Raw genomic sequence first — 14,242 nt, 5'->3', positions numbered from 1 at the left:
AACTTTTCGAAGACTGTCAGTGGACGTTAAGCCATTAGTAACAGAAGACTAATAAAAAAAAATACTTTCATTTGATTGGTGAGTCAAAAGGGTAAGAGTGTGAAGTCCATATAAATGTGAAGTGTAATTTTTCTGAACAACATGACCAACTAAAATATATACTGAGGGAAAACATTACAGAACTAAGCATGTTTATGGGGCTTCCCCCAGTGTGAAAACACTCACAATGTATGTTGTGAAGCTCTCCCAAAACTATTCAAAAAAGTATTTACAAAAAAGAACAGAAAAGCAAAATAAGGTTATTAAGAAATAGCCAGTGGTCAATAGTAAGAATTATTTTCTTATAACTTAAACTCAAATATAATCAAATCCGTTTTGTACAATTTTTTTTTTAAATCTTTACTTTAAAAATTTGTCAGTTTTGTAAATTACTGAAAAAAAAATAGTGATTAGTTGATTTTCTTTTAAGCAGATTAAATTGTTCCTGTACGCCATAGGTTGAATTGTGTGTCAATCAAATAAATAAGGCGGTGCTCTCATTGGATAGTAGAAACGCCTTAAAAACATATCTTTGGTGTGATTGGACAGAATTGACATAGCAACAAGATGCGTGGTGATGCAAATTGGTGACATTTCTGCCCCCATAAGGCTACTAGCTTTTGGGCTCTCTACCAGCTAGCTAATGCAAACAAAGCGGCCAGTAAGGGGTTTGTGTGTGTGTTTGTGCGGCCATCTCTCTGCTATTAGCTATCCTAATACCCAACGCAAAACCCTCTTTATTTATAAATCTTCTCATTTCTTCTTTGGTAGTCATACAACAATACAAAACTGAAGTTGCTTTGGTGAAGGTAAGACATTTCTTTCCTTTACATGACTGCACTGGTTTATCCAAAATGGCTTCTGCTAGCTAGTAAGCTAAAATTGAAACGTCTACCAACAGCTTGCTTAAGCTAACTATAGCATATTAGCTTAAGAGCCGGTGGATAGCCTAGCTTGCAGATGTCTCGGCTAATTTAAATAAAGGTAGAAAATGGCGTCGTCCTTTAGCTACTCCAACTAAAACTTAAAAGTACACAAACGTGTTAATGGGTCCGCTAAATGATTAAGTTCATGAGTCCCACCACACAGATTCAGCCAAGTTCGCTTCAACACTCGTATGAAATCTGTATAAGTAATCCCAGCTAGGGATGGGATGGCGACACGAAGAGTCGGCTGTGAACGTTAGCCAGCCATGCTTGCCCTGCCCTGTTTCACTGCAACACGGTGCAGCGCTGGGTATGCAGACTGGTCCTCTTTTCGATCCATAGCAGCAAAGCAACACAAAGCACCAACTGTGGAGAGCCAGTGTAACCCCAAGCATCTATTTCCACGTAGCGTCACGCTTCTGATTTAACACTTGGTAAATTGTAGAAAACTATAATGTTCAAACACGGTTTATGAAAAAAATTCTAAAAATCTTAGCAATGTCGTGACGTAGTCTATGGCTTTAGAGACCCACAAGGCTAGCTAATTAGGTTAGCCAGTTAGCTGACGCACCTTTGCTTTGTTGTAGCCGAGCAAAGACCTGCACAAATGTCTACATTTCGACATTTAATATCGTTTTGTCATGCCACTTAATCAGTGTTCAGCAAACACATCTGTAGTGGGTTCGTGTATAACTTGCCTAAGTAAAGAGGCAGGTTTATGTTATTTGTTTTTATTTATTATTTTTCTGTGAGTGGCTGGGCCTCGGAAGACCTAGTCACGGAAGTGTTTATCAGTCGTGTAAATGTCTTTGGGTATTTTTTTTTTTTTAAACCTAATCGTGTCCTGTTTAACGTTTCTCTAATCGTGTAGTCCGTGCCTGTCTTGTTTTCCCAGAGCCCCTATAGTGGCTAATTGCATTCCCTTCTCTCTTCCTCAGCACCGTTTTCCCCATCCCTTCCTATTCTTCTTATTCTTTTGAGTATTCTTCATTGTCAAGCCGCCAAAGTGGAGAGTGTGATTGCAGAAGGGGGTGCTTCTCGTTTCAGGTAATAAGTCATGGCCTGTACAGGAAATGCCAACATGGAATTTTCTTTTTCTCTCCATGGTTAGCCCTCTGCTAGCATTTTGAGCAGGAACTTCCGGCCTATAGAACAAAGCAGGATGTGGGAAGGCTCAAAATGGCTGTCAGGCAATTCTTTGTGAGACCTTTTGAAAAAGGGGGTTGGGTATACAGACTGATCCTTGAAAGGGTTTCTGTCCTATTGGTTGGATGTTGGTAAAGGCAGCACATCTGCAGGCAGAGGTAGCCAAAGTTACAGTCATTCCTCACTTGAGTAGAGGTACAGATACTTGACTGAGGTAACGGGGAAAAGTAAGGTCTTTTGTATGAATAAATTTGTTTGTTTTTGCAAAGGAAGCTGAACCTCATGTGTTAATATAATGATAATAATAAAACTATTTTTAAGTCACACGAATAGAAACAATTGTTCAACCTTAATGGTAATAAAAGCTTGAGCATCTGTTGTGTAGAACCCAAGCAGAGTAAAAACTAAAAGAATTTTATAAAAACTGCCTAGCTGCTGTTGCTTGCGTTGTAGATGGATGCTGCCTCCACATCTAAACAGAAAGGAGTACGGTTGGGATTTGGCAGTTGTAGATCATCTGTAGTGGTGGAGAGTGGGGGGTATGACTTAGAAATGTCACATTAATGTCTGTCGTGACCACTAGTAGATTTTGTGTGCAGGCTGTGATCAGCTGACTTGCATTAAACAGCAAAGCAGATGTTAACACAGATTGTCACGGCAAATTTCCAGCACCTAGGCAATATAAAGGTGGAATTCAGTGAGTGAATCAAAATGATTGTAACTGAAGTTAATTCCGGCTAAACATAGTGTAACCTGACATTGTCCTTTCAGAGTTTATATCTGACCAATATCTGTTAATTTAAAAAAAACCTAATTAATTGTCATACTTTGACACAAAATCTTTAAAATTTCCCTCTCAAATGTCACAAAGTACTCCTTAACTTTAGAAATAACCTTCTTCTTTCTTTGTCTCCGAGCAGCTTCATCGCTCCTTCTTTTAGCTCCCTGGGAAATAAAGTAGCTGTACCTTTAGCTAGCAGACAGACAGTGAGAAAAACTGCACAGAGACAGTTTTGCTGATACTGTGTTTGCTGATATTTGTTCATTTAAACGTTGCAGTTCCAGATCATTCTGCCCCACTTTAACCCCTGAGTGTGGAGCTATACATTATATTTTTGTCTCTCCTCATGTACAATAAGCACCAGTGATGGATACACCAATAGCATTGTCTTTTCATCCTATTGGTGTTTAGTTCTATTTAAGTAGAAGCTGTTTTGGAAATATGAACTACCAATGTTTCAGAAAAGAACAGACCTAAATAATTTAAGTCACAATGGCAGCAACAACAACAAAAAAATATTAATGCAATAATGGGTTAATTTGCTGAGCAACTTCTGAATGCTATCCACATAAATTAAGTAGAAGGAAACTGAATTCGATCCAACAATACAACATAAAAGTAAGGGTTATACCAGAGAACTGCATTTTACCAAGCTGACTTTACATTTGGAGTTAACCTTTCTTCTTGCAGATGGATTGCATTTGTCATGCAATACATAAATATAACAATTCTTTGTCAGCAAACACAAACTGTTACTGGCTCTCCAATAACTGGCATAAGTGCCTCAAGTGAGTCTTATTCATAAAGCTGTTGGCCCCTTTCTACTTCTCAGTTTAGTTTAATTTTTATTAATTTGTATATTCAGTGCCTTATAGGATTTCAAGCGAGCTTTGTTCTTCTAGCGATTACAAAAACTAGATGATAGTTGTAAATCCAGTGATCAGTTGCGGTGCTACAGTTTAATTGGAAAGATATTTTGTGTTGTGCGGTGTGTTATTTTATATCTATGTAGCTCTTTACAATAGTTAATTATCCAACTGTGCAGTTTTAAAAATGTATTTTTAGTGAGTGCTTTTCTCTCAGTGTGTTCTTTAGTGCAACTGAAGGTTGAATGAAAAAGCACACCAGTGCTGCATGAATTTTAAGTGTTCCACTGTGTTGTTTACTTCTGCAGTGCTTCTTCGGGGGGAGGAGGTGGTAGGGGTGCACCTCAGCACTATCCCAAGACTGTCGGCAACAGGTTTGTTTGTGTACTTAATATGTGATAACCTAATTGGTTGTAATAAGGAATCAGTAGGTATTATTCATTCCCCCAGTGTGGAAGAGATTCACTAGAAAATCTTGATTACCCTGATGTCATGCAACATAATAGTTGCAGATTGCCCAAACGTGTTTACCATTCTGGGAGGCCTGAGATCACTTTACAACAAAGGATTTTTAAAAAGTATTTAACAAGTTGGCAATGGGTTAACACTTGTGTTGACCATTTAAAAATATTTTTGACTGCTTTTAGTGAGAGGCTTATTTTTATCCATCCATCCATCTTCTTTTTCCGCTTTATCTGGGGCCGGGTTGCGGGGGCAGCAGTCTAAGCAGAGAAGCCCAAACCTCCCTCTCTCCAGCCACCTCCTCTAGCTTATCTGGGGGAACACCAAGGCCAGCTAAGAGATATAATCTCTACAGAGTATCCTGGGTCTGCCCCGGGGCCTCCTCCCGGTGGGACATGCCCGGAACACCTGACCCAGGAGGCAGCCTTGTCAGATGCCTGAACCACCTCAGCTGGCTCCTTTCGATGTGGAGGAGCAGTGGCTCTACTTTGAGCCTCTTCCAGATGGCTGGACTTCTCACCCTACCTATAAGGGTGATCACAAAATAAGGGATATCACGAAACAAATTCCCCCTATTTAAGTACCTTTAAGGCACTTAAATAGGGGAACCCCTCCACCACATTGTATGTCCCAGGGATCCCAGGGTCTATGTTGTCCGGGGCTTTTGCCCCCTGATAGGGTCTCCCATGGCAAATTGGTCCTGGGTGAGGGACCAGACAAAGAGCGTTTCAGAAGACCCTTATGAGGAAACCATCGAGGGAACAGTTTACCCTTCCCGGGATAGGGTTACCGGGGCCCCGCCCTGGAGCCAGGCCCAGGGAGGGTGCCCGAGGGCGAGCGTCTGGTGGCCGGGCCTTAGTCCATGGGGGCCGGCCGGGTACAGCCTGAAAAGGGGACATGGGCCCATCCTCCCGCAGGCCCACCACCCGCAGGAGGTGCCGTAGGGGTCGGGTGCATTGTGTGCCGTGCAGCGGCCAGGAGCCGGAGGCCCTGGCGGACTGATCCCCGGCTACCAAGACTTATTTTTATTTAACACCTAATTTTAATTATTGCTGCTCTGCTGCATGCTTTTGAGGGGTCAGATAGACCTGCGGGGATCACTGTTGTGATGAGTGTGTGGTATTAAGCTCTATGCTTGAACAATTGCGCATTTCTCTTTACCCACCACAAATTGAGAATCTGTGCCAGTATACTCAATCTCTTGCTCTGTATTTCTACAGCGAGTTCCTGGGGAAAACCCCAGGGCAAAGCGTTCAGAGATGGGTTCCTTCACGAAGCACTAGACGAGATGTCAACTCCAGCAACGAAAAAGAGCGACACGATGCAATCTTCAGGAAAGTGAGGGGGTAAGGTTCAACTCCCGATGCATATTTAAAGGGTTGACTGACAGAGAGATTTTTTTATTTATTTTTTTAATTTCTACTTAACCCATTTCAGTTGTGCTCAGACTAAACAACTAAACAAATTCATCTAAACAGATCAGTGTTTGGATGCCACAGTAAACCTGTCTGTGAATCAAGTTTAATCTTCATCCAAATTATACTTTTGTTTTGTGCAGACCTCTGTGGAATCTGTTAAATACCAGCTTAAGAGTTCAGATTAATTAATTTATTATTGGTATTGATTTATTTTGTTTTGCGGCTCATTGTTTACTGTGGTGATGAATAGGTAAGATGGAGGCAGGAGTTTCCATGGGCTGCGTGTGAATGAGAGTGAGACAGATGTACTAGTGAGGAAGAGAGTGCTGGCAGGGTGGAGTTGACTCTCAGGTGTGATTTGTGACAAAAGCATAGAAGCAAGAGTGAAAGTGAAGATTTACAAGACGTAAGACCTGCTATGATGGTTTGGAGTCAGCGGTACTAAGAAAAGAGACAGGAGCCTGAGTTAGTTGGCAGAGCTGAAGATGTTATGGTTTCCATTGGAAGTGACCAGTTTGGCCAAGATTAGAGAGGAGTACATCAGAGGGACAGCTGGATAGGCAAGGCTGAGATGGTTTGGATATGTGCAGAGGAGGGTGGGTGGATATATTGAACAAAGATTTGTGGATGTAGTGAAGGAGGACATGCTGCCGGATGGTGTGATGGAGGATGCTAGGGATAGGGTGAGATGAAGGCTGCTGTGGCAATCCATGAAGGGACTTACCAAAAGAAGATAATTTTGGTTTTCATTAAGGTGTTTATACCTCTTATTGAGATTATTCCAACTTGATTAGAAATAAAGTATTGAATTTTGTAGGGCTGGAGTCACTTACATGGCATGTGTTTTGCTAAAGGCACTTAAGCTCTGCTTTGTATGTATCAGGAGATGTTCACAAGTAGAAAAGATCGGGTGACAGTGTTTCCTGTGGCAATCTAAGCTTGCTAGTGTTGACCACAGAAGGCTCAGTATCTGAGCTCAGGATTTCTATGTAATTTTTTTTTACTTTTTTTTTTTTCCCTTAAAATAAACAGAACCTTCTTGGCAATATCACATGCCTACTTTTTGGTCTTGGGCAATCATTATAGCCAGTCAAATCCTTAAAATCCAATAAGTGTTCAGATTCTAATATTTAGTCTTGCTATATTGCTATAATATTATATATATATATATATATATATATATATATATATATATATATATTTTGCTATAATATTTAGTCTTTCTTTCTTTTTCTTTTTTTTTTCTTTTCTTTTGTTAGCATACTCAACAAACTCACGCCTGAGAAGTTTGACAAGCTATGCCTTGAGCTCCTGAATGTGGGCGTAGATTCAAAACTCGTCCTTAAAGGAATCATCTTGCTGGTAAGCACTTATCTGTATTCTTTGGAACGGAGCTAAATGGAAATTTATGCATCTATACTTGGCCGGCTGCTCTGAGTGATTCATACCCTACGTGCTTTAATGACCTCCCTGGTTTTGTTTCTGCATTTCAGATTGTAGACAAAGCCTTAGAAGAGCCGAAATATAGCTCGCTCTATGCTCAGCTATGTCTGCGCTTGGCAGAGGACGCACCAAACTTTGATGGCACTTCACCTGATATCCAGACACCCCAAAAGCAGAGCACAGTGAGTCTCATTGATGTTCTGCTGCAAAATATTCGTTTCAGTCTGTGATACAGCAAAGTTTTTCTGTTTGTGACCTTGATGTTTTATTAGGCCTGCTCAACACAGTTTAAAGTCATTAGGACCACTTTACTTTTGAAAAGGATAATTGGTTTTTTTTTAATGACTATTGTTTTTAAAATCCCCATTTATTCAGATTAAAAAAGCAAGTCCTAACACTTTATGTTAACCTTTATGGAAATGCCTTGAATTCGTTTTTTTTAACTGTTCAAACATCGGGTTTTGTCTGGTTTTTGTAGACCTTCAGAAGACTGCTGATTTCCAAGCTTCAAGATGAATTTGAGAACCGCACCAGAAATGTTGAAAGTAAGGTCGTTTGTCTTTGTGAATCTCCCAAGAGGTCCTCGTGGTGTAGTTAGTTACATAACCTTTTTGTTGCTTACCTCTGATAATCTTTTCGCCTCAGTCTATGACAAACATGACAACCCTCTTACTTCGGAGGAGGAGGAGCAGCGTGCCATTGCCAAGATCAAGATGCTTGGCAACATTAAATTCATCGGGGAACTTGGCAAACTCGACCTCATCCATGAATCTATCCTTCATAAATGCATCAAGACAGTATGGATTTTTTTTTGTGTGTTTAATAATCTTATCTTTTAATTCTGGTGTTCTTATTTGCAAGATAAACCATAAAATAGATCCATTACATATTACATGACAATTCTCCCTTGTTTCCGCTCTGAAGCTTCTGGAAAAGAAGAAGAGAGTCCAGCTCAAGGATATGGGGGAGGATCTGGAATGCCTCTGTCAGATAATGAGAACAGTGGGGCCGAGACTCGACCATGAGAAAGCAAAGGTGACAGCTTTCATAAACTATAGCTGTTTGGAGAGGCTGTGTATAGGCTTAAGGTGTAAACAAAACATCTCAATTCAACACTTTTTAAAAAAAAAATTTATTTATTAAAAATGACTGAAACTAACATTCATAGGTCACCAAGTTGAATCATTAGTTTGTTAAATGCAAGCAAAGTAGGTGCATTTATTGTTTTTACTCCATCATCAGACAGAACCGTGAAGGCAATTGACCCAGCCAGCGTTGATATAAAATCAGCTCTAAAACTTTATTTACAAACTGCTCTTTGCTCACTTCCTTTTTCTCTCTCTCTCCATCCTGTCATCAGTCTTTAATGGATCAGTACTTTGGCCGTATGCGATCCTTAATGAACAACAAGGAGTTGCCCGCTAGGATCCGCTTCCTGCTGCAAGATACAGTGGAACTTCGAGAAAACAACTGGGTCCCCCGCAAGGCTTTCATCGACAACGGACCAAAGACGATTAACCAGATCCGTCAAGATGCAGTGAAGGCGAGTCCATTATTTAAGGGTTCAGTTCATTCTGTTTACGTTTCTGTACATTAGCAAGGAGTCCCTTGTGATAAATGTGATGCGAGAAGTAAGCAGACAGTTAAAGGTTTCCACTCTGAAATGTGTTTAATTTGGTTCAGAGTTTTCAATTGTTAATATTGAATTTGAATTCTGGACTGTGGCACAGTTATTGACAAATTCTGTCATGCATGTCGTTGTAGGATTTGGGTGTTTTCATCCCAGCACCCATGTCTCAGGGGATGAGGATGGACTTCTTCCTGGAAAGCCCTTTCATGCCCAGCAGAATGAAACTGGACAGGGAGACTCTTGGGGGTTTGGCTGACATGTTTGGACAGATGCCAGGTGTGTTTTGTTCCTGTATCATGTGTGCCTGTGCACTTCCTTTCTTGTATTTGTTGTACGAGGCCATCTTAAAACATCTTTGTTCTCTCAGGCAGTGGGATTGGAACTGGCCCGGGGGTTATTCAGGACAGGTACTCGCCTACTATGGGACGCCATCGCACCAACCCACTCTTCAATGGCCACGGTGGCCACATTGCCCCTCCACCTCAGTCACAGTTTGACATGGGGCCCAAGTCTTTTGTTAAGTCCAACCAGGTAGCCTGCTTTTGAAAGTTTACATTAGTTTAGTCTTAAAGTTCTCCAGGTTAAAGTTGTGTTGAAATGGGGAAACAAATTATAGAACCTGTTTAGCTGCTTTTGACTGTCTTTGATCATTTGAATCTTTTTGCCTGTGTGACTACTTATAGGTTCAGAACCAGCATTTCCTCAACCAGAACCAGAACCACATGGCCCAGCAGCAGGTCCAGTCCAAGGACATGCCTCCACGATTCAGCAAGAAAGGACAGCTCAATGCTGACGAGGTAAGTAGCTCCTAGCTTGGCTGAGTTAAATGTTGCCAAAAACTGTTTTTTTTTTTTTTGTTTGTTTTTTTGTTTTGTTTTTTTGGTCATACTAAAAAAAGATTTAACAAAGTTAAAACATCAAATGTTTTACACTAGCCTGTAAAGGCTGCATTCTGTTTCCTAATGTCCTGTTTTGAGTCGTGATGCCCAGTGATTATAAAAAGACGCGTTATTCTGAGGAATCCAACCTGCTGCTAGTCTTTCTTTTACTATCGTCTCTGTCTTTAATATCCTCTTTTCTGTCCCTCCTCCACTTCTCTTTTTATTCAAACTGGCAACAGGGTCCGCTGACTGCAATTATGAGATATGAGGGCATTTTACTTATAGCTGATATGGAACTTGAGTTGTTTTTGTTAAATACAAAGACTAATACTATTGTCTTCTTTGTTCATGATGCCTCATGGCCCCACAGATCAGCCTCAGGCCTGCTCAGTCATTCCTCCTCAATAAGAACCAGGTGCCCAAGCTCCAGCCCCAGATCCCGACCATGATGCCTCCCAGTGCCCAACCCCCACGCACTCAGACTCCCCCTCTGGGACAGGTATGAGAGTGTCTACTTGTTTGTCAGTGAGTTAATCTAAGAGAACCGTTGGTGAGTTTAAAAAAACAAAAAAACAACAAAAAAAAAAACCTGGTTGTTGTACAACTAGCATATAAACAGCAAACATTAAATCACAGATTAAAGTGTCGTTTTGTTGGAGAGCTGTATCTGTGAACTCAAATACATGACTTTTGGCCTCAGCCTCCACAGCTTGGCCTGAAGACCAACCCTCCACCTATTCAAGAGAAACCGCAGAAGACTAACAAGAAACCACCTCCTGCAAAGGAGGAGCTTCTTAAAATGACGGTAGGGAGAACAGTTTCTGTCACATAAGCATATGTTCCAGGCTGAAGCAACACTTAACAATCATGTAAAATCCTCATGAATAAAAAGCTTTACCACAGCATACTCACAATTGAATTAAAACTGCAGGTCAGTTTTCCAAAAGGTTTGCTACACTGTCTTCTGAAAGTCTTTGCTGTAACCATAACAGCAAAGCAGTTCACTTATAAATATTGGTAAGCCTCCCTGTTTAGCAGTTTCTATTCATCACTGGTGAAATATAGAAGTGGCAAAATATATTTATGTAAGCACTTTGGTGTACTGCAAGATAATCTGCTTGCTACTAAAAAGATGAATGAGACTTGAAGCCTTTTACATCCTCAGCATGTGCATACAGAGTAGATGGGACCACAAGACCTACGGATGAGTTTGTGCTATGCTGGGTGATCAGAGTGACCACGGTTCAGTTCTGTTCATGTGCTTGCCTACTCCGTTTAGGAGGCAATCATGACTGAGTACTTGAACACTAAGAACCTGACTGAGGCTGTGAGCGGTGTGAGAGAGATGAAGGCTCCAAAGCATTTCCTGCCAGAGATGCTCAGTAAGATCATCGTGTGCTCCCTGGATTGTCCAGATGAGGACAAAGAGCACGCCAGCACTCTGATTCACACGCTCCGCACTGAGGGCCTCATCACTGGGGAGAACTTCATGCAGGTACGTCTGCTGTTCATTCAGTATTGGAGAGCATTTCTGTGTGTGAGCACAAACACATTCAGTACGTTTAAAGACAAGAAAAGCTCTTTTTTATTATTTCACAATTATTTCACTGAGATTGATGTAATTATTTGTGACTAATTACATCATATGTCACTGAACCCAGAAGGGCATAGTGTTATTCTTCCTGCTTGAGGTATTTTCTTATTTTCTCTCCTCACTCATTTTAGGCTTTCCTTAACGTCCTGGACCAGTGCCCTAAGATCGAGGTGGACGTGCCCCTGGTGAAGTCTTATCTGGCCCAGTTTGCGGCTCGGGCTATCATCGCAGAGCTGGTGAGCGTGGCGGAGCTGGCTCACCCCTTGGAGAACGGAACCCACTTCCCACTTTTCTTGCTCTGCTTGCAGCAGACGGCCAAGCTCAAGGATCGTGAGTGGCTCACTGACCTCTTCCAGCAGAGCAAGGTCAATATGCAGAAGATGCTCCCAGGTAGGCCCCTAATCCATCTACCAATTCGGGATTTTTTTTACATTATTTTTTTTTTAAATATAAATAAGCACAGGGTTACTCTACCCCCTCCTGGAAAAAATGCCAAAGTGATTTCTCCCCTCATCTATTAGGCTTCTTTTATTCTGTCATATTATATTCTCAGCATTTCCCTCCAGTTTACAGTATAACGATCACCAGAATAGTTGTACAGTACCCAGTGAATATTCAAGTTTGCCCCATCCCCCATCGATGATGTCTGAATGAGACAACATTACATTCGTATTTAAATGAAGTTACAGTAACATACAGTCCTGCCAAATGTCAGTTTGTCAGAAGAGTTTTGTAGGTAATGATGCTTCTTGTGCATGTTATGTTGGAGTATTGTGAGTAAATAAAATCTTAATAGGACGGAGCTAAATATTTGTTCCTGACCATATTAAAATGATCACTTTCTGAATCCTTAATTACCTGGGTCATATCAAGAGCACGTTCTGTCTGGCTAATACATGACTTGCTCTCCAACTTGGTAGAAATTGATCAGAACAAGGACCGCATGCTGGAGATCCTGGAGGGGAAAGGCCTGAGCTTCCTGTTCCCTCTGCTGAAGCTGGAGAAGGAGCTGCTGAAGCAGATAAAGGCAGACCCCTCTCCACAGTCCATCTACAAGTGGATTAAAGACAACATTTCACCCAAGTTTCACACTGATAAAGGCTTTGTCAACATCCTCATGACCAGGTAAATTTGCAGATGGATTTCACTGAATCTCAGTTTTCCCAGGATAGTCTTAGTCTGTTTTTATAACAGTTATAAATTGCATACAAGTGTTGGTTTGTCTGCGATGTCACTAAATATATGGCCACAAGGTCACACATTTAATGCATTGTAACTTTGTACAAAAGTTCTTCAGTTTAACTAACATTTGTCCTCTGATCTTTTTCCAGTTTCCTCCAGTACATCTCCCAAGAGTTGTGCGAGGCAGAGGGTGATGAGCAACTGGCAGCGCCCTCTAAAGAGATGCTGGAACAAGAGAAACAGCTGCTGCTGGCCTTCAAGCCCGTCATGCAGAAGTTCCTGCACGACCATACCGAGCTGCAGGTCAGCGCCCTCTACGCCTTGCAGGTGCACTGCAATGCCCGAGGGTTCCCTAAAGGTAAAGTATCCTCAAATCTTGTACAGTTTAGCTAGTAAGCAACAAGAAATGGGGAGTGCATGGATGTGAAGTCTTGATTACTCTGATTAGTTACAAAAGTGAAATATAAATAATGCAGGAGTTGTGAATTAAGTGCATATTAATTCATTTGTTTATTGTTTTTAACAAGGCATGCTACTGCGCTACTTTGTCAACTTCTACGACATGGAGATCATTGAAGAGGAAGCCTTCCTTGCATGGAAAGAAGACATTACCCAAGAATTCCCTGGAAAAGGAAAAGCTTTATTCCAGGTACAGTAGTGCATTTTAGTTTGTTAGAAAGAAAACACAAGAGTTGACAAGTTTTATGCACACCATAACTCTCTCTCCCCCCCCCCCCCCCCCCCCCCCAAAAAAAAAAAAAAAATTCAGGTAAACCAGTGGCTCACCTGGCTGGAGACTGCAGAGGAGGAGGAATCTGAGGACGATGCAGACTAAGAAACCAAGCGGAAGCATCATGGCGTAGATAACCGTATCTTATTGTTAGACTTGTGTTACCTTATTAAACTCCATGCTTAATTTAACCACTACGATGTGGCACTCAGCTGCTTGTGTCTCGCAAATATAAACCGAAAGCTTTTACCTACAGGGCCTCATGTGCTACCACCTGCACCGTGATGATGGGCTGAGAAGCATTGTTTAATCTGTTGCCTAATTTTCTGAGATCTGTTTCCTAATCAGCTACATGAATTCTAGAGTGGCTCAACCATGTATTGTTTTTCTTAATTTGCTCAGTTAGGTTGTAACTTTATTTTCACTGTATTGCTTTTTTTTTTTTTTTTTCTTACGGATTTAAACCTCCCCCAGATAGGAAACTGCTTTATGGTAAGAACATGTAGGATTTTCCTCTCTAAAATAAGACAAATCTTTCACGATCTTTGCTAATTCTAGTTACAAAGCAAACAACTAGAAACATTAACATAAGGTCTTGTCAGCAAGCTGCTTTTGTGATCTTCTATCAGGGCCTAGCCTGGATTGCTTTTTATCATACATGCTTAAAAAACAGCACCGGGGATGTAGACAAACGGGCTGCACAGCGATCCTTCTCGTGAACCACACGTCAAACCTAGATGGCCCGCTGAAGTTGAATGAAGCACAAGCTGGCAAAACATTTCATGACTGATAAAGGTGTCTCTTATTCAACATGTGCTCACTAAATTCCCACTTTGTGGTTTTTTTTTTTTTTTGTTTTGTTTTTTTTGTTTTTTTGTTTTTTTAAATAAGTGCTCTTCATAGTAACTGATGATGAGCATGGTTTTTTTTTTCATTAGCATTACTCTTTTTGTTCTGTCCTTTCTTCCTGTCTTTTTTTTTTTTTTTTATCATTATTATGAGTGGTTGCAATACCCATTCTCCAAATGTTACAATATTTAAAAAAGAAAAAAAATAAATCTGTAATCATTGGTTTGCTGTCGTCACGTTTCAAAGTTGCCTGTGTTTCTACCTCTTAGTTAGATGGGCTTTTTTTGTGCTGGGA

General features: G+C 40.9%; 1 protein-coding gene and 1 non-coding gene across 2 annotated transcripts; both read left to right on the top strand.

Annotated features, from left to right (window-relative positions):
* The first annotated feature begins 606 nt into the window (after positions 1-606).
* Positions 607-13,969, top strand: eif4g2b (eukaryotic translation initiation factor 4, gamma 2b). The gene is made up of 22 exons (XM_085164562.1): positions 607-626; positions 835-848; positions 1,904-2,012; positions 4,067-4,132; positions 5,441-5,566; positions 6,898-7,000; positions 7,132-7,263; positions 7,560-7,626; positions 7,727-7,878; positions 8,006-8,116; positions 8,442-8,624; positions 8,846-8,987; positions 9,079-9,242; positions 9,395-9,508; positions 9,963-10,091; positions 10,293-10,397; positions 10,872-11,087; positions 11,318-11,576; positions 12,107-12,311; positions 12,518-12,726; positions 12,896-13,017; positions 13,138-13,969. The coding sequence occupies exons 1-22, from the start codon at positions 607-609 to the stop codon at positions 13,201-13,203; spliced, it is 2,814 nt and encodes a 937-aa protein (XP_085020688.1). The 3' UTR covers positions 13,204-13,969.
* Positions 9,694-9,866, top strand: LOC146515034 (small nucleolar RNA SNORD97). Its single transcript, XR_014875537.1, has one exon. It is a non-coding gene; the product is annotated as a small nucleolar RNA SNORD97 (small nucleolar RNA).
* Positions 13,970-14,242: the final 273 nt, after the last annotated feature.

The sequence above is a fragment of the Neolamprologus multifasciatus genome, chromosome 7 (genome assembly GCF_963576455.1).
Source record: "Neolamprologus multifasciatus chromosome 7, fNeoMul1.2, whole genome shotgun sequence".
NCBI classification, from domain to species: domain Eukaryota; kingdom Metazoa; phylum Chordata; class Actinopteri; order Cichliformes; family Cichlidae; genus Neolamprologus; species Neolamprologus multifasciatus.
The sequence above is the reverse complement of the archived record's forward strand: the minus strand, read 5'-3'. Positions and strand labels throughout refer to the sequence as shown.

Coding starts and splice junctions, on each gene's coding strand:
- eif4g2b (XM_085164562.1), top strand. CDS start 607: ATGCGTGGTGATGCAAATTG. Junction 4,133..5,440: donor CCCAAGACTGTCGGCAACAG/GTTTGTTTGTGT, acceptor GTATTTCTACAG/CGAGTTCCTGGGGAAAACCC. Junction 8,117..8,441: donor TCGACCATGAGAAAGCAAAG/GTGACAGCTTTC, acceptor TCCTGTCATCAG/TCTTTAATGGATCAGTACTT.